At 51.2% G+C, this 22,890-nt stretch overlaps 1 protein-coding gene across 1 annotated transcript in view; it reads right to left on the bottom strand.

The window, feature by feature from the left end:
• The window catches only part of LOC140406314 (scaffold protein ILK-like), a 117,267-nt gene that overhangs the window by 4,106 nt on the left and 90,271 nt on the right, over positions 1-22,890 (bottom strand). The window contains exons 3-4 of the mRNA XM_072494428.1: positions 7,194-7,359; positions 528-623 (exon numbers count right to left, since the gene is read on the bottom strand). Coding sequence (XP_072350529.1) covers positions 528-623; positions 7,194-7,359 — 262 coding nt within the window. The remainder of the gene's footprint in view (positions 1-527; positions 624-7,193; positions 7,360-22,890) is intronic.

Below are 22,890 nucleotides of genomic sequence, written 5' to 3'. Positions count from 1 at the left end.
TCGGAATAGTTGCGGCCCAAACACTGATCCCTGTGGGACCCCATTAGTTACTGCCTGCCACTCTGAAAAAGACCCATTTATTCCCACCCTTTGTTTCCTGTCTGCTAATCAATTCTCAGTCCATGGCAATATATTACCCCAATCCCATGCGCTTTAATTTCACACACTAACCTCTGACGTGGGACTTTATCAAAAGCTTTCTGAAAATCCAAATACACCATTCACTGGTTCTCCCTTATCTATTCTAATCACACCCTCGGAAAGCTCTTGTAGGTTTGTCAAATGCGATTTCCCTTTCAGAAACCCATGTTGAATTTGTCTAATCCCGTAGATATTTTCAAAGTGTCCTATTATCACATCCTTTACAATAAACTCCAGCATTTTCCCTGCTGCTGATGTTATGTTAACCGGTGGGAGCAGGTTTGAGGGCTGATTGGTCCACTCCTGCTGTTAATTTGTATGTTCACTGTGCACAATGTGACCTCAGGCATGTCAGACACCATGTTCAGTGTTGTAGAAACTCTTACCTCAGCCACCTCGTCATGACCCCAGAAGCAGGCGTAGTGCAGTGGTGTGTTTCCGTGTTCATTCACAGCGCTGACATCTGCTTTACACTGGATAAGCTGCAGAGAGAAACACAGACAGTGAGCCATTCAGTCGCTGAACAGCACGAGGGCAAGATGTAATGACCAAAGTGAAAGAATGCACCATCAACAGTTAACACGAATGGCTCCCCCTGCTCGTCCATCGATTCCCTCGGGTTTCCCTGCGTCAGCCTCAGCAACAGGCACGAGCAGGACAATGAACCAGGGAAACCATAAAAGGCAAAAGCAATCTTCCCTTCACACAAGAATGCAGATACAAACACCATCATGCAAACACGCACACAAACGTACACACATGTAAACATGTGTACAGCACCAACTCAAGAATGACCAGACGCCGTTCAGGAGTGGGAACCCAGCTGATTTGTATCCTTCCCTTTAACCTGGGAACACTGAGCCCAATTGTAACACCTTCAATCACCCTTCTTGCTGAAACCTGCGAGCTCATCACCATCTATCCTGTCCTGCTGGACAAAGGACCAATCTCCACGACAGGCTCAGCAGGGAAGGGGTGGGAGGGGAGGGGATGGGGGAAATGGGAGCAGAAGGGGAAGAGGTGATGGGGAAACTGAGAAGTGAGGAGAGGATAGGAGAGATTGTGGAATGGGAATGGCAGGGAGGGGGTGGGTAGAGAATGGGGAGGGAGGTCTCAAACCACACTGCATCGAATCCTTCAATAACCCCTGTCTCATCAACTAGACTACCAGAGGGTGAGAATGTATTTTAAATTCAAGGTTGCAACACTCTCCAAAGATGTGCAGGTTAGGTGGATTGCCCATGCTAAATTGGCCCTTAGTGTCCAAAATGTTAAGTGGGGATAGGGTGGGCCTATGTAGGATGCTCTTCAGAGGGTCGGTGCAGACTTGATGGGCCAAATGGCCTCTTTCTGCACTGTAGTGATTCTATAACTCTCCCATTTAGAAGAAATAATAAACCGCAACATAAAAACTTTTGATGCAAAACTTTTTTTTTTTAAATTTAGAGTACCCAATTATTCTTATTCCAATTAAGGGGCAATTTAATGTGGCCAATCCACCTACCCTGCACATCTTTGGGTTGTGGGGCTCAGAGCCACGTAGACACAGGGAGAATGTGCAAACTCCACATGGACAGTGACCTGGGGCTGGGATCGAAGCAAGGTCCTCAGCGCCATGAGGCAGCAGTGCTAACCACGGTGCCACCGTGTCGCCGGGTACTCAGCGCCATGAGGCAGCAGTGCTAACCACGGTGCCACCGTGTCGCCGGGTACTCAGCGCCATGAGGCAGCAGTGCTAACCACGGTGCCACCATGCACCCCTTTTGATGCAAAACCAATCCATAGTTAGCATGCAGCAACACTCAGTTCTCAAGACGGTTGAAAAAGTAGGGGAAAATCAGGCTTCAATTTTTGAAACAAAAATGATATAAATAGCTTCAATCAAAACAGAGGCGGCCTCTGGTCCCAAGGAAGGTAAAACTTCCCTCTGAAAATTAGATTGTCCTTTGATGGGTTTGATTACAACAGTAATGAGTTTCTTGCCTGCTAGAGACAGCACTTCACCCAACAACAAGCCCTCACAAGTCCTGAATGATGGGAGATGGACAAGCTTCTGTGATGGACAGACTGTCTTATATCTCAGTCTGCTATTTGCAGCCAACCCATGAGATACTCCACGAGATAAAGCCACAGATTAAAGAGCAATAAACAGAGGGGGAACTGAAAATCTGTTGGCAATGCAACAACTCACACTGAAGGTATTCACTACTCATTCCATCCAAATCGGACATACCTGTACCATCCACACCACACATACATGTACCACCCACACCACACATACCTGTACCATCCACACCACACATACATGTACCACCCACACCACACATACCTGTACCACCCACACCACACATACCTGTACCACCCACACCACACACACCTGTACCATACACACCACACATACCTGTACCGTACACACCACACATACCTGTACCATACACACCACACATACCTGTACCACCCACACCACACATACCTGTACCGTACACACCACACATACCTGTACCACCCACACCACACATATCTGTACCACCCACACCACACATATCTGTACCACCCACACCACACATACCTGTACCACCCACACCACACATACCTGTACCATCCACACCACACATACATGTACCACCCACACCACACATACCTGTACCACCCACACCACACATACCTGTACCACCCACACCACACACACCTGTACCGTACACACCACACATACCTGTACCGTACACACCACACATACCTGTACCTTACACACCACACATACCTGTACCGTACACACCACACACACCTGTACCACCCACACCACACATACCTGTACCACCCACACCACACATACCTGTACCACCCACACCACACATATCTGTACTGTACACATCACACATACCTGTACCACCCACACCACACATACCTGTACCACCCACACCACACATACCTGTACCATCCACACCACACATACCTGTACCACCCACACCACACATACCTGTACCACCCACACCACACATACCTGTACCGTACACACCACACATACCTGTACCACCCACACCACACATACCTGTACCACCCACACCACACATACCTGTACCGTACACACCACACATACCTGTACCATACACACCACACATACCTGTACCACCCACACCACACATACCTGTACCACCCACACCACACATACCTGTACCATACACACCATACATACCTGTACCACCCACACCACACATACCTGTACCGTACGCACCACACATACCTGTACCGTACACACCACACATGCCTGTACCACCCACACCACACATGCCTGTACCACCCACACCACACATACCTATACCACCCACACCACACATACCTGTACCGTACACACCACACATACCTGTACCGTACACACCACACATACCTGTACCACCCACACCACACATACCTGTACCACCCACACCACACATACCTGTACCACCCACACCACACATGCCTGTACCAACCACACCACACATACCTATACCACCCACACCACACATACCTGCACCGTACACACCACACATACCTGTACCACCCACACCACACATACCTGTACCGTACACACCACACATACCTGCACCGTACACACCACACATAACTGCACCGTACACACCACACATACCTGTACCAACCACACCACACATACCTGTACCGTACACACCACACATACCTGTACCACCCACACCACACATACCTGTACCGTACACGCCACACATACCTGTACCACCCACACCACACATACCTGTACCACCCACACCACACATACCTGTACCATACACACCACACATGCCTGTACCACCCACACCACACATGCCTGTACCACCCACACCACACATACCTGTACCACCCACACCACACATACCTGTACCATCCACACCACACATACCTGTACCATCCACACCACACATACCTGTACCACCCACACCACACATACCTGTACCGTACACACCACACATACCTGTACCATACACACCTCACATACCTGTACCACCCACATCACACATACCTGTACCGTACACACCACACATACCTGTACCATACACACCACACATACCTGTACCACCCACACCACACATACCTGTACCACCCACACCACACATACCTGTACCATACACACCACACATACCTGTACCACCCACACCACACATACCTGTACCGTACACACCACACATACCTGTACCGTACACACCACACATACCTGCACCACCCACACCACACATACCTGTACCACCCACACCACACATACCTGTACCATACACACCACACATACCTGTACCACCCACACCACACATACCTATACCACCCACACCACACATACCTGTACCGTACACACCACACATACCTGTACCGTACACACCACACATACCTGTACCGTACACACCACACATACCTGTACCGTACACACCACACATACCTGTACCGTACACACCACACATACCTGTACCGTACACACCACACATTCCTGTACCACCCACACCACACATACCTGTACCACCCACACCACACATACCTGTACCATACACACCACACATGCCTGTACCACCCACACCACACATACCTGTACCACCCACACCACACATACCTGTACCATACACACCACATATACCTGTACCGTACACAACACACATACCTGTACCATACACACCACACATACCTGTACCACCCACACCACACATACCTGTACTATTCACACCACACATACCTGTACCATACACACCACACATACCTGTACCACCCACACCACACATACCTGTACCACACACACCACACATACCTGTACCATACACACCACACATACCTGTACCATACACACCACACATACCTGTACCATACACACCACACATACCTGTACCGTACACACCACACATACCTGTACCGTACACACCACACATACCTGTACCATACACACCACACATACCTGTACCATACACACCACACATACCTGTACCACCCACACCACACATACCTGTACTATACACACCACACATACCTGTACCACCCACACCACACATACCTGTACCACCCACACCACACACACCTGTACCACCCACACCACACATACCTGTACCATACACACCACACATACCTGTACCATACACACCACACACACCTGTACCATACACACCACACACACCTGTACCACCCACACCACACATACCTGTACCGTACACACCACACATACCTGTACCACCCACACCACACATACCTGTACCGTACACACCACACATACCTGTACCACCCACACCACACATACCTGTACCACCCACACCACACATACCTGTACCACCCACACCACACATACCTGTACTATACACACCACACATACCTGTACCACCCACACCACACATACCTGTACCACCCACACCACACATGCCTGTACCACCCACACCACACATGCCTGTACCACCCACACCACACATGCCTGTACCACCCACACCACACATGCCTGTACCGTACACACCACACATACCTGTGCCACCCACACCACACATACCTGTACCGTACACACCACACATACCTGTACCGTACACACCACACATACCTGTACCGTACACACCACACATACCTGTACCGTACACACCACACATACCTGTACCGTACACACCACACATACCTGTACCACCCACACCACACATACCTGTACCGTACACACCACACCTGTACCACCAACACCACCGTAGCAAAGAACAAAGAAAAGTACAGCACGGAATTCTCGGAAGACTAGGGTTGAAGTAGAAAAGTAACCTTCAGGTTCCTGGGGAAACTGACACTGGTTGAAAATACAAATGGGACTGAGGGATATGGGGAAAAGGTGGGTAGGTGGGATTGAGGGATATGGGGAGAAGGTTGGATTGAGATTCAAAACACTACTTCCACAAACACCCTTTAAATTGTCTCTCATTATTATGCTTTCCTTAGCGGTTTGCATTGCAAAAACCAGACAGGTTTCCAGAAACTTGTGAGCAGAACATCCACTCCACTTTTACCAGCGAATCCACTCCAGGCTTTTACACCAACCCTTCAGGATTTCTTTTTCTTGACTGCCTTCCACTGTCAACACAAACTCTGATATTCAGCCAACAGTGTCTTCCCAATTACATAAAAATTTGTTTCTCGGATGGTCGTAAGACATTTCAAACTTTAGGATTTCTTTAGAAACCTATCTTCTCACCAGCTGGTTCCCTGACAGCTTTGTTTGTGTGGCCCATGAACATTGTCCCGTTCTATTTCCAGGTTTCTAGAACCAGCCGTCCTATAGTTCCTCTGCAGCTTACTTTCTTGCATTTTAATTCTTTGAGCAAAGCTATGAGAGCTGCCTTCCCATTCTCTCCCCGTCTCCAACAGCTGTTAGCAGAGCTCTGGGCAATGTCCCTTTCCTGACAGTCTGAACTGCACTAACTTACCACCCCCCCCCTCCCAAACTTCCAGTTAAAACTAAAGAAAAAAGGGAAGTTTTTTTTTATCCCTTACAAGGGCCTCTAGTTGCCAAGCGACGATATTTACTCTTCATGATGTCGCTCCCTGTTACGATTGGAATTTGCGTAGAGGATAGATTGGAGAGGTTGGCATTGTTCTCCTTAGAGAAAAGAAGGCGAAGAGGACATTTGATGGAGATGTTCAAAATCATGAGGGGGCTGGACAGGGTAGACAGGGAGAAACTATTCCTGCTCGTGAAAGGATCGAGAATGAGAAAGCGCAGATTTAAAGTGATTAATAAAAGAAGCAAACACGAAGTGTGGTGGAGGCAGGTTCAACTGAGGAATTGGTGAGCACATTAGGTGATAGATGATCATTTGAATAGGGCCAATGTGCAGGGGTACGTGGAAAAGGCACTAAAAACGGGAGTGCACTAAGTCACAATGCTGATTTGGAGGGCCGCTGCAGACACAATGCGCCGAATGGCCTCTTTCTGCACCTTATCAATTCTGGGATTCTGGGATTGAGAGATATGGGGAGAAGGTGCAGAGGTGGGATTGGTCTGTGAAATAGAGGATAGATACTTGTTTGATTTTAAAAGGTATTGACCCGAGTTTGAGAAATTGTCTTACCTTTTGAACAATATCCCGGTGGCCATGGCTGGCAGCAAGATGCAGAGGTGTGTCATCGCCCCGGTTCATCACATTGATCCGAGCCCCACGCATTATCAACATGTCAACAACATTGCATCGTCCCTCCCGACAGGCCCAGTGCAGGGGGCTGAAGCCATGGTCATCACTGCAAAAAAAAATCAGGCCAGTCAGAGAGCACACTGGAGAGGTGAATACTGCACGATACACCGACCGAGTGAATCAAACCGCACGGCACAGGGATTAACACACCGACCGAGTGAATCAAACCGCACGGTACAGGGATTAACACACCGACCGAGTGAATCAAACCGCACGGTACAGGGATTAACACACCGACCGAGTGAATCAAACCGCACGGTACAGGGATTAACACACCGACCGAGTGAATCAAACCGCACGGTACAGGGATTAACACACCGACCGAGTGAATCAAACCGCACGGTACAGGGATTAACACACCGACCGAGTGAATCAAACCGCACGGTACAGGGATTAACACACCGACCGAGTGAATCAAACCGCACGGTACAGGGATTAACACACCGACCGAGTGAATCAAACCGCACGGTACAGGGATTAACACACCGACCGAGTGAATCAAACCGCACGGTACAGGGATTAACACACGGACCGAGTGAATCAAACCGCACGGTACAGGGATTAACACACCGACCGAGTGAATCAAACCGCACGGTACAGGGATTAACACACCGACCGAGTGAATCAAACCGCACGGTACAGCGATTAACACACGGACCGAGTGAATCAAACCGCACGGTACAGGGATTAACACACCGACCGAGTGATTAAAACCGCACGGTACAGTGATTAACACACCGACCGAGTGAATCAAACCGCACGGTACAGCGATTAACACACCGACCGAGGGAATCAAACCGCACGGTACAGCGATTAACACCGACCGAGTGAATCAAACCGCACGGTACAGGGATTAACACCGACCGAGTGAATCAAACCGCACGGTACAGGGATTAACACCGACCGGGTGAATCAAACCGCACGGTACAGCGATTAACACACCGACCGAGTGAATCAAACCGCACGGTACAGCGATTAACACACTGACCGAGTGAATCAAACCGCACGGTACAGCGATTAACACACGGACCGAGTGAATCAAACCGCACGGCACAGCGAGTAACACACCGACCGAGTGAATCAAACCGCACGGTACAGCGATTAACACACTGACCGAGTGAATCAAACCGCACGGTACAGGGATTAACACACCGACCGAGTGATTCAAACCGCACGGTACAGCGATTAACACACGGACCGAGTGAATCAAACCGCACGGCACAGCGAGTAACACACCGACCGAGTGATTCAAACCGCACGGTACAGCGATTAACACACCGACCGAGTGAATCAAACCGCACGGTACAGGGATTAACACACCGACCGAGTGAATCAAACCGCACGGTACAGGGATTATCACACCGACCGAGTGATTCAAACCGCACGGTACAGGGATTAACACACCGACCGAGTGAATCAAACCACACGGCACAGCGAGTAACACACCGACCGAGTGAATCAAACCGCACGGTACAGGGATTAACACACCGACCGAGTGAATCAAACCACACGGCACAGCGAGTAACACACCGACCGAGTGAATCAAATCGCACGGTACAGGGATTAACACACCGACCGAGTGAATCAAACCGCACGGTACAGCGATTAACACACCGACCGAGTGAATCAAACCGCACGGTACAGCGATTAACACACCGACCGAGTGATTCAAACCGCACGGTACAGGGATTAACACACCGACCGAGTGAATCAAACCGCACGGTACTGGGATTAACACACCGACCGAGTGAATCAAACCGCACGGTACAGGGATTAACAGACCGACCGAGTGAATCAAACCGCACGGTACAGGGATTAACACACCGACCGAGTGAATCAAACCGCACGGTACAGCGATTAACACACCCACCGAGTGAATCAAACCGCACGGTACAGGGATTAACACACCGACCGAGTGAATCAAACCGCACGGTACAGGGATTAACACACCGACCGAGTGAATCAAACCGCACGGTACAGCGATTAACACACCCACCGAGTGAATCAAACCGCACGGCACAGCGATTAACACACCGACCGAGTGAATCAAACCGCACGGTACAGGGATTAACACACTGACCGAGTGAATCAAACCGCACGGTACAGGGATTAACACACCGACCGAGTGAATCAAACCGCACGGTACAGGGATTAACACACCGACCGGTTGAATCAAACCGCACGGTACAGGGATTAACACACCGACCGAGTGAATCAAACCGCACGGTACAGCGATTAACACACCGACCGAGTGAATCAAACCGCACGGTACAGGGATTAACACACCGACCGAGTGAATCAAACCGCACGGTACAGGGGTTAACACACCGACCGAGTGAATCAAACCGCACGGTACAGGGATGAACACACCGACCGGTTGAATCAAACCGCACGGTACAGGGATTAACACACCGACCGAGTGAATCAAACCGCACGGTACAGGGATTAACACACCGACCGAGTGAATCAAACCGCACGGCACAGCGATTAACACACCGACCGAGTGAATCAAACCGCACGGCACAGGAATTAACACACCGACCGAGTGAATCAAACCGCACGGTACAGGGATTAACACACCGACCGGTTGAATCAAACCGCACGGTACAGGGATTAACACACCGACCGAGTGAATCAAACCGCACGGTACAGCGATTAACACACCGACCGAGTGAATCAAACCGCACGGTACAGGGATTAACACACCGACCGAGTGAATCAAACCGCACGGTACAGGGGTTAACACACCGACCGAGTGAATCAAACCGCACGGTACAGGGATTAACACACCGACCGAGTGAATCAAACCGCACGGCACAGGGATTAACACACCGAGCGAGTGAATCAAACCGCACGGTACAGCGATTAACACACTGACCGAGTGAATCAAACCGCACGGTACAGGGATTAACACACCGACCGAGTGAATCAAACCGCACGGTACAGGGATTAACACACCGACCGGTTGAATCAAACCGCACGGTACAGGGATTAACACACCGACCGAGTGAATCAAACCGCACGGTACAGCGATTAACACACCGACCGAGTGAATCAAACCGCACGGTACAGGGATTAACACACCGACCGAGTGAATCAAACCGCACGGTACAGGGGTTAACACACCGACCGAGTGAATCAAACCGCACGGTACAGGGATTAACACACCGACCGGTTGAATCAAACCGCACGGTACAGGGATTAACACACCGACCGAGTGAATCAAACCGCACGGTACAGGGATTAACACACCGACCGAGTGAATCAAACCGCACGGCACAGCGATTAACACACCGACCGAGTGAATCAAACCGCACGGCACAGGAATTAACACACCGACCGAGTGAATCAAACCGCACGGTACAGGGATTAACACACCGACCGGTTGAATCAAACCGCACGGTACAGGGATTAACACACCGACCGAGTGAATCAAACCGCACGGTACAGCGATTAACACACCGACCGAGTGAATCAAACCGCACGGTACAGGGATTAACACACCGACCGAGTGAATCAAACCGCACGGTACAGGGATTAACACACCGACCGAGTGAATCAAACCGCACGGTACAGCGATTAACACACCGACCGAGTGAATCAAACCGCACGGTACAGGGATTAACACACCGACCGAGTGAATCAAACCGCACGGTACAGGGGTTAACACACCGACCGAGTGAATCAAACCGCACGGTACAGGGATTAACACACCGACCGGTTGAATCAAACCGCACGGTACAGGGATTAACACACCGACCGAGTGAATCAAACCGCACGGTACAGGGATTAACACACTGACCGAGTGAATCAAACCGCACGGTACAGGGATTAACACACCGACCGGTTGAATCAAACCGCACGGTACAGGGATTAACACACCGACCGAGTGAATCAAACCGCACGGCACAGCGATTAACACACCGACCGAGTGAATCAAACCGCACGGTACAGGAATTAACACACCGACCGAGTGAATCAAACCGCACGGTACAGGGATTAACACACCGACCAAGTGAATCAAACCGCACGGTACAGCGACTAACACACCGACCGAGTGAATCAAATCGCACGGTACAGGGATTAACACACCGACCGAGTGAATCAAACCGCACGGTACAGGGATTAACACACCGACCGAGTGAATCAAACCGCACGGTACAGGGATTAACACATCGACCGAGTGAATCAAACCGCACGGTACAGGGATTAACACACCGACCGAGTGAATCAAACCGCACGGTACAGGGATTAACACACCGAACGAGTGAATCAAACCGCACGGTACAGGGATTAACACACCGACCGAGTGAATCAAACCGCACGGTACAGGGATTAACACACCGACCGAGTGAATCAAACCGCACTGTACAGGGATTAACAGACCAAGCGAGTGAATCAAACCGCACGGTACAGGGATTAACACACCGACCGAGTGATTCAAACCGCACGGTACAGGGATTAACACACCGACCGAGTGAATCAAACCGCACGGTACAGGGATTAACACACCGACCGAGTGAATCAATCCGCACGGTACAGGGATTAACACACCGACCGAGTGAATCAAACCGCACGGTACAGGGATTAACACACCGACCGAGTGAATCAAACCGCACGGTACAGCGATTAACACACCGACCGAGTGAATCAAACCGCACGGTACAGCGATTAACACGCCGACCGAGTGAATCAAACCGCACGGTACAGGGATTAACACACCGACCGAGTGAATCAAACCGCACGGACAGGGATTAACACACCGACCGAGTGAATCAAACCGCACGGTACAGGGATTAACGCACCGACCGAGTGAATCAAACCGCACGGTACAGGGATTAACACACCGACCGAGTGAATCAAATCGCACGGTACAGGGATTAACGCACCGACCGAGTGAATCAAACCGCACGGTACAGGGATTAACACACCGACCGAGTGAATCAAACCGCACGGTACAGGGATTAACACACCGACCAGATGAATCAAACCGCACGGTACAGGGATTAACACACCGACCGAGTGAATCAAACCGCACGGCACAGGGATTAACACACCGACCGAGTGAATCAAACCGCACGGTACAGCGATTAACACACCGACCGAGTGAATCAAACCGCACGGTACAGCGATTAACACACCGACCGAGTGAATCAAACCGCACGGCACAGCGATTAACACACCGACCGAGTGAATCAAACCGCACGTTACAGCGATTAACACACCGACCGAGTGAATCAAACCGCACGGTACAGGGATTAACACACCGACCGAGTGAATCAAACCGCACGGTACAGCGATTAACACACCGACCGAGTGAATCAAACCGCACGGTACAGGGATTAACACACCGACCGAGTGAATCAAACCGCACGGTACAGCGATTAACACACCGACCGAGTGAATCAAACCGCACGGTACAGGGATTAACACACCGACCGAGTGAATCAAACCTCACGGTACAGGGATTAACACACTGACCGAGTGAATCAAACCGCACGGTACAGCGATTAACACACCGACCGAGTGAATCAAACCGCACGGTACAGGGATTAACACACCGACCGAGTGAATCAAACCGCACGGTGCAGGGATTAACACACCGACCGAGTGAATCAAACCGCACGGTACAGCGATTAACACACGGACCGAGTGAATCAAACCGCACGGTACAGGGATTAACACACCGACCGAGTGAATCAAACCGCACGGTACAGGGATTAACACACCGACCGAGTGAATCAAACCGCACGGTACAGGGATTAACACACCGACCGAGTGAATCAAACCGCACGGTACAGCGATTAACACACCGACCGAGTGAATCAAACCGCACGGTACAGCGATTAACACACCGACCGAGTGAATCAAACTGCACGGTACAGGGATTAACACACCGACCGAGTGAATCAAACCGCACGGTCCAGGGATTAACACACCGACCGAGTGAATCAAACCGCACGGTCCAGGGATTAACACACCGAGCGAGTGAATCAAACCGCACGGTACAGGGATTAACACACCGACCGAGTGAATCAAACCGCACGGTACAGGGATTAACACACCGACCGAGTGAATCAAACCGCACGGTGCAGGGATTAACACACCGACCGAGTGAATCAAACTGCACGGTACAGGGATTAACACACCGACCGAGTGAATCAAACCGCACGGTCCAGGGATTAACACACCGAGCGAGTGAATCAAACCGCACGGTACAGGGATTAACACACCGACCGAGTGAATCAAACCGCACGGTACAGGGATTAACACACCGACCGAGTGAATCAAACCGCACGGTGCAGGGATTAACACACCGACCGAGTGAATCAAACCGCACGGTACAGGGATTAACACACCGACCGAGTGAATCAAACCGCACGGTACAGGGATTAACACACCGACCGAGTGAATCAAACCGCACGGTCCAGGGATTAACACACCGAGCGAGTGAATCAAACCGCACGGTACAGGGATTAACACACCGACCGAGTGAATCAAACCGCACGGTACAGGGATTAACACACCGACCGAGTGAATCAAACCGCACGGTGCAGGGATTAACACACCGACCGAGTGAATCAAACCGCACGGTACAGGGATTAACACACCGACCGAGTGAATCAAACCGCACGGTACAGGGATTAACACACCGACCGAGTGAATCAAACCGCACGGTGCAGGGATTAACACACCGACCGAGTGAATCAAACCGCACGGTACAGGGATTAACACACCGACCGAGTGAATCAAACCGCACGGACAGGGATTAACACACCGACCGAGTGAATCAAACCGCACGGTACAGCGATTAACACACGGACCGAGTGAATCAAACCGCACGGTACAGGGATTAACACACCGACCGAGTGAATCAAACCGCACGGTACAGGGATTAACACACCGACCGAGTGAATCAAACCGCACGGTACAGGGATTAACACACCGACCGAGTGAATCAAACCGCACGGTACAGCGATTAACACACCGACCGAGTGAATCAAACCGCACGGTACAGGGATTAACACACCGACCGAGTGAATCAAACCGCACGGCACAGGGATTAACACACCGACCGAGTGAATCAAACCGCACGGTACAGGGATTAACACACCGACCGAGTGAATCAAACCGCACGGTACAGGGATTAACACACCGACCGAGTGAATCAAACCGCACGGTACAGGGATTAACACACCGACCGAGTGAATCAAACCGCACGGTACAGGGATTAACACACCGACCGAGTGAATCAAACCGCACGGTACAGCGATTAACACACCGACCGAGTGAATCAAACCGCACGGTACAGCGATTAACACACCGACCGAGTGAATCAAACCGCACGGACAGGGATTAACACACCGACCGAGTGAATCAAACCGCACGGCACAGGGATTAACAGACCGACCGAGTGAATCAAACCGCACGGTACAGGGATTAACACACCGACCGAGTGAATCAAACCGCACGGCACAGCGATTAACACACCGACCGAGTGAATCAAACCGCACGGTACAGGGATTAACACACCGACCGAGTGAATCAAACCGCACGGTACAGCGATTAACACACCGACCGAGTGAATCAAACCGCACGGTACAGGGATTAACACACCGACCGAGTGAATCAAACCGCACGGCACAGCGATTAACACACCGACCGAGTGAATCAAACCGCACGGTACAGGGATTAACACACTGACCGAGTGAATCAAACCGCACGGTACAGGGATTAACACACCGACCGAGTGAATCAAACCGCACGGTACAGGGATTAACACACTGACCGAGTGAATCAAACCGCACGGTACAGGGATTAACACACCGACCGAGTGAATCAAACCGCACGGTACAGGGATTAACACACTGACCGAGTGAATCAAACCGCACGGTACAGCGATTAACACACCGACCGAGTGAATCAAACCGCACGGTACAGGGATTAACACACCGACCGGGTGAATCAAATCGCACGGTACAGCGATTAACACACCGACCGAGTGAATCAAACCGCACGGTACAGGGATTAACACACCGACCGGGTGAATCAAATCGCACGGTACAGCGATTAACACACCGACCGAGTGAATCAAATCGCACGGTACAGCGATTAACACACCGACCGAGTGAATCAAATCGCACGGTACAGCGATTAACACACCGACCGGGTGAATCAAATCGCACGGTACAGGGATTAACACACCGACCGAGTGAATCAAACCGCACGGTACAGGGATTAACACACCGACCGGGTGAATCAAATCGCACGGTACAGCGATTAACACACCGACCGAGTGAATCAAACCGCACGGTACAGGGATTAACACACCGACCGAGTGAATCAAACCGCACGGTACAGGGATTAACACACCGACCGAGTGAATCAAACCGCACGGTACAGGGATTAACACACCGACCGAGTGAATCAAACCGCACGGTACAGGGATTAACACACCGACCGAGTGAATCAAACCGCACGGTACAGGGATTAACACACCGACCGAGTGAATCAAACCGCACGGTGCAGGGATTAACACACCGACCGAGTGAATCAAACCGCACGGACAGGGATTAACACACCGACCGAGTGAATCAAACCGCACGGCACAGGGATTAACAGACCGACCGAGTGAATCAAACCGCACGGTACAGGGATTAACACACCGACCGAGTGAATCAAACCGCACGGTACAGCGATTAACACACCGACCGAGTGAATCAAACCGCACGGTACAGGGATTAACACACCGACCGAGTGAATCAAACCGCACGGCACAGCGATTAACACACCGACCGAGTGAATCAAACCGCACGGTACAGGGATTAACACACTGACCGAGTGAATCAAACCGCACGGTACAGGGATTAACACACCGACCGAGTGAATCAAACCGCACGGTACAGGGATTAACACACCGACCGAGTGAATCAAACCGCACGGTACAGGGATTAACGCACCGACCGAGTGAATCAAACCGCACGGTACAGGGATTAACACACCGACCGAGTGAATCAAACCGCACGGTACAGCGATTAACACACCGACCGAGTGAATCAAACCGCACGGTACAGGGATTAACACACCGACCGAGTGAATCAAACCGCACGGTACAGCGATTAACACACCGACCGAGTGAATCAAACCGCACGGTACAGGGATTAACACACCGACCGAGTGAATCAAACCGCACGGCACAGCGATTAACACACCGACCAGATGAATCAAACCGCACGGTACAGGGATTAACACACCGACCGAGTGAATCAAACCGCACGGTACAGCGATTAACACACCGACCAGATGAATCAAACCGCACGGTACAGGGATTAACACACCGACCGAGTGAATCAAACCGCACGGTACAGCGATTAACACACCGACCAGATGAATCAAACCGCACGGCACAGGGATTAACACACCGACCGAGTGAATCAAACCGCACGGTACAGGGATTAACACACCGACCGAGTGAATCAAACCGCACGGTACAGCGATTAACACACCGACCGAGTGAATCAAACCGCACGGTACAGGGATTAACACACCGACCGAGTGAATCAAACCGCACGGTACAGGGATTAACGCACCGACCGAGTGAATCAAACCGCACGGTACAGGGATTAACACAGCGACCGAGTGAATCAAACCGCACGGTACAGGGATTAACACACCGACCGAGTGAATCAAACCGCACGGTACAGCGATTAACACACCGACCAGATGAATCAAACCGCACGGTACAGGGATTAACACACCGACCGAGTGAATCAAACCTCACGGTACAGCGATTAACACACCGACCAGATGAATCAAACCGCACGGCACAGGGATTAACACACCGACCGAGTGAATCAAACCGCACGGTACAGGGATTAACACACCGACCGAGTGAATCAAACCGCACTGTACAGGGATTAACACACCGACCGAGTGAATCAAACCGCACTGTACAGGGATTAACACACCGACCGAGTGAATCAAACCGCACGGTACAGCGATTAACACACCGACCAGATGAATCAAACCGCACGGTACAGGGATTAACACACCGACCGAGTGAATCAAACCGCACTGTACAGCGATTAACACACCGACCGAGTGAATCAAACCGCACGGTACAGGGATTAACACACCGACCGAGTGAATCAAACCGCACGGTACAGCGATTAACACACCGACCGAGTGAATCAAACCGCACGGTACAGCGATTAACACACCGACCGAGTGAATCAAACCGCACGGTACAGGGATTAACACACCGACCGAGTGAATCAAACCGTAGGGCACAGGGATTAACACACCGACCGAGTGAATCAAACCGCACGGTACAGCGATTAACACACCGACCGAGTGAATCAAACCGCACGGCACAGGGATTAACACACCGAGCGAGTGAATCAAACCGCACGGTACAGGGATGAACACACCGACCGAGTGAATCAAACCGCACGGTACAGCGATTAACACACCGACCGAGTGAATCAAACCGTAGGGCACAGGGATTAACACACCGACCGAGTGAATCAAACCGCACGGCACAGGGATTAACACACCGACCGAGTGAATCAAACCGCACGGTACAGCGATTAACACACCGACCGAGTGAATCAAACCGCACGGTACAGGGATTAACACACCGACCAAGTGAATCAAACCGCACGGTACAGGGATTAACACACCGACCGGGTGAATCAAACCGCACGGTACAGGGATTAACACACCGACCGAGTGAATCAAACCGCACGGTACAGGGATTAACACACCGACCGAGTGAATCAAACCGCACGGTACAGGGATTAACACACCGACCGAGTGAATCAAACCGCACGGTACAGCGATTAACACACCGACCGAGTGAATCAAACCGCACGGTACAGGGATTAACACACCGACCGAGTGAATCAAACCGCACGGTACAGGGATTAACACACCGACCGAGTGAATCAAACCGCACGGTACAGCGATTAACACACCGACCGAGTGAATCAAACCGTAGGGCACAGGGATTAACACACCGACCGAGTGAATCAAACCGCACGGTACAGCGATTAACACACCGACCGAGTGAATCAAACCGCACGGTACAGGGATTAACACACCGACCGAGTGAATCAAACCGCACGGTACAGGGATTAACACACCGACCGAGTGAATCAAACCGCACGGTACAGGGATTAACACACCGACCAAGTGAATCAAACCGCACGGTACAGGGATTAACACACCGACCGGGTGAATCAAACCGCACGGTACAGCGATTAACACACCGACCGAGTGAATCAAACCGCACGGTACAGGGATTAACACACCGACCGAGTGAATCAAACCGCACTGTACAGGGATTAACACACCGACCGAGTGAATCAAACCGCACAGTACAGGGATTAACACACCGACCGAGTGAATCAAACCGCACGGTACAGGGATTAACACACCGACCGAGTGAATCAAACCGCACGGACAGGGATTAACACACCGACCGAGTGAATCAAACCGCACGGACAGGGATTAACACACCGACCGAGTGAATCAAACCGCACGGTACAGGGATTAACACACCGACCGAGTGAATCAAACCGCACGGTACAGGGATTAACACACCGACCGAGTGAATCAAACCGCAGGTACAGCGATTAACACACCGACCGAGTGAATCAAACCGCACGGCACAGGGATTAACACACTGACCGAGTGAATCAAACCGCACGGTACTGGGATTAACACACCGACCGAGTGAATCAAACCGCACGGTACAGGGATTAACACACCGACCGAGTGAATCAAACCGCACGGTACAGGGATTAACACACCGACCGAGTGAATCAAACCGCACGGTACAGGGATTAACACACCGACCGAGTGAATCAAACCGCAGGTACAGCGATTAACACACCGACCGAGTGAATCAAACCGCACGGCACAGGGATTAACACACTGACCGAGTGAATCAAACCGCACGGTACTGGGATTAACACACCGACCGAGTGAATCAAACCGCACGGTACAGGGATTAACACACCGACCGAGTGAATCAAACCGCACGGTACAGGGATTAACACACTGACCGAGTGAATCAAACCGCACGGTACAGGGATTAACACACCGACCGAGTGAATCAAACCGCACGGTACAGGGATTAACACACCGACCGGTTGAATCAAACCGCACGGTACAGGGATTAACACACCGACCGAGTGAATCAAACCGCACGGTACAGGGATGAACACACCGACCGAGTGAATCAAACCGCACGGCACAGCGATTAACACACCGACCGAGTGAATCAAACCGCACGGCACAGGAATTAACACACCGACCGAGTGAATCAAACCGCACGGTACAGCGACTAACACACCGACCGAGTGAATCAAACCGCACGGTACAGGGATTAACACACTGACCGAGTGAATCAAACCGCACGGTACAGGGATTAACACACCGACCGGTTGAATCAAACCGCACGGTACAGGGATTAACACACCGACCGAGTGAATCAAACCGCACGGCACAGCGATTAACACACCGACCGAGTGAATCAAACCGCACGGTACAGGGATTAACACACCGACCGAGTGAATCAAACCGCACGGTACAGGGATTAACACACCGACCGAGTGAATCAAACCGCACGGTACAGGGATTAACACATCGACCGAGTGAATCAAACCGCACGGTACAGGGATTAACACATCGACCGAGTGAATCAAACCGCACGGTACAGGGATTAACACATCGACCGAGTGAATCAAACCGCACGGTACAGGGATTAACACACCGACCGAGTGAATCAAATCGCACGGTACAGGGATTAACACACCGACCGAGTGAATCAAACCGCACGGTACAGGGATTAACACACCGACCGAGTGAATCAAATCGCACGGTACAGGGATTAACACACCGACCGAGTGAATCAAATCGCACGGTACAGGGATTAACACATCGACCGAGTGAATCAAACCGCACGGTACAGGGATTAACACACCGACCGAGTGAATCAAACCTCACGGCACAGCGATTAACACACCGACCGAGTGAATCAAACCGCACGGTACAGGAATTAACACACCGACCGAGTGAATCAAACCGCACGGTACAGGGATTAACACATCGACCGAGTGAATCAAACCGCACGGTACAGCGATTAACAAACCGACCGAGTGAATCAAACCGCACGGTACAGGGATTAACACATCGACCGAGTGAATCAAACCGCACGGTACAGGGATTAACACACCGACCGAGTGAATCAAACCGCACGGTACAGGGATTAACACATCGACCGAGTGAATCAAACCGCACGGTACAGGGATTAACACACCGACCGAGTGAATCAAACCGCACGGTACAGGGATTAACACACCGACCAAGTGAATCAAACCGCACGGTACAGCGACTAACACACCGACCGAGTGAATCAAATCGCACGGTACAGGGATTAACACACCGACCGAGTGAATCAAACCGCACGGTACAGGGATTAACACACCGACCGAGTGAATCAAACCGCACGGTACAGGGATTAACACACCGACCGAGTGAATCAAACCGCACGGTACAGGGATTAACACATCGACCGAGTGAATCAAACCGCACGGTACAGGGATTAACACACTGACCGGGTGAATCAAACCGCACGGTACAGGGATTAACACATCGACCGAGTGAATCAAACCGCACGGTACAGGGATTAACTCACCGACCGAGTGAATCAAACCGCACGGTACAGCGATTAACACACCGACCGAGTGAATCAAACCGCACGGCACAGGGATTAACACACCGACCGAGTGAATCAAACCGCACTGTACAGGGATTAACACACCGAGCGAGTGAATCAAACCGCACGGTACAGGGATTAACACACCGAGCGAGTGAATCAAACCGCACGGTACAGGGATTAACTCACCGACCGAGTGAATCAAACCGCACGGTACAGGGATTAACACACCGACCGAGTGAATCAAACCGCACTGTACAGGGATTAACACACCGAACGAGTGAATCAAACCGCACGGTACAGGGATTAACACACCGACCGAGTGAATCAATCCGCACGGTACAGGGATTAACACACCGACCGAGTGAATCAAACCGCACGGTACAGGGATTAACACACCGACCGAGTGAATCAAACCGCACGGTACAGGGATTAACACACCGACCGAGTGAATCAAACCGCACGGTACAGGGATTAACACACCGACCGAGTGAATCAAACCGCACGGTACAGCGATTAACACACCGACCGAGTGAATCAAACCGCACGGTACAGGGATTAACACACCGACCGAGTGAATCAAACCGCACGGTACAGCGATTAACACACCGACCGAGTGAATCAAACCGCACGGTACAGGGATTAACACACCGACCGAGTGAATCAAACCGCACGGTACAGCGATTAACACACCGACCGAGTGAATCAAACCGCACGGTACAGGGATTAACACACCGACCGAGTGAATCAAACCGCACGGTACAGGGATTAACACACCGACCGAGTGAATCAAACCGCACGGTACAGGGATTAACACACCGACCGAGTGAATCAAACCGCACGGTACAGGGATTAACACACCGACCGAGTGAATCAAACTGCACGGTACAGGGATTAACACACCGACCGAGTGAATCAAACCGCACGGTACAGCGATTAACACACCGACCGAGTGAATCAAACCGCACGGTACAGGGATTAACACACCGACCGAGTGAATCAAACCGCACGGTACAGGGATTAACACACCGACCGAGTGAATCAAACCGCACGGTACAGCGATTAACACACCGACCAGATGAATCAAACCGCACGGTACAGGGATTAACACACCGACCGAGTGAATCAAACCGCACGGCACAGGGATTAACACACCGACCGAGTGAATCAAACCGCACGGTACAGCGATTAACACACCGACCGAGTGAATCAAACCGCACGGTACAGGGATTAACACACCGACCGAGTGAATCAAACCGCACGGTACAGCGATTAACACACCCACCGAGTGAATCAAACCGCACGGTACAGGGATTAACACACCGACCGAGTGAATCAAACCGCACGGTACAGGGATTAACACACCGACCGAGTGAATCAAACCGCAGGTACAGCGATTAACACACCGACCGAGTGAATCAAACCGCACGGTACAGGGATTAACACACCGACCGAGTGAATCAAACCGCACGGTACAGCGACTAACACACCGACCAGATGAATCAAACCGCACGGCACAGCGACTAACACACCGACCAGATGAATCAAACCGCACGGCACAGGGATTAACACACCGACCGAGTGAATCAAACCGCACAGTACAGGGATTAACACACCGACCGAGTGAATCAAACCGCACGGCACAGGGATTAACACACCGACCGAGTGAATCAAACCGCACGGTACAGGGATTAACACACCGACCGAGTGAATCAAACCGTAGGGCACAGGGATTAACACACCGACCGAGTGAATCAAACCGCACTGTACAGCGATTAACACACCGACCGAGTGAATCAAACCGCACGGTACAGGGATTAACGCACCGACCGAGTGAATCAAACCGCACGGTAC

The sequence above is a fragment of the Scyliorhinus torazame genome, unplaced genomic scaffold (genome assembly GCF_047496885.1).
Source record: "Scyliorhinus torazame isolate Kashiwa2021f unplaced genomic scaffold, sScyTor2.1 scaffold_466, whole genome shotgun sequence".
Classification (NCBI taxonomy): Eukaryota; Metazoa; Chordata; class Chondrichthyes; order Carcharhiniformes; family Scyliorhinidae; genus Scyliorhinus; species Scyliorhinus torazame.
Note: the sequence above shows the minus strand (reverse complement) of the source record. Positions and strands in the feature narration are given on the sequence as shown.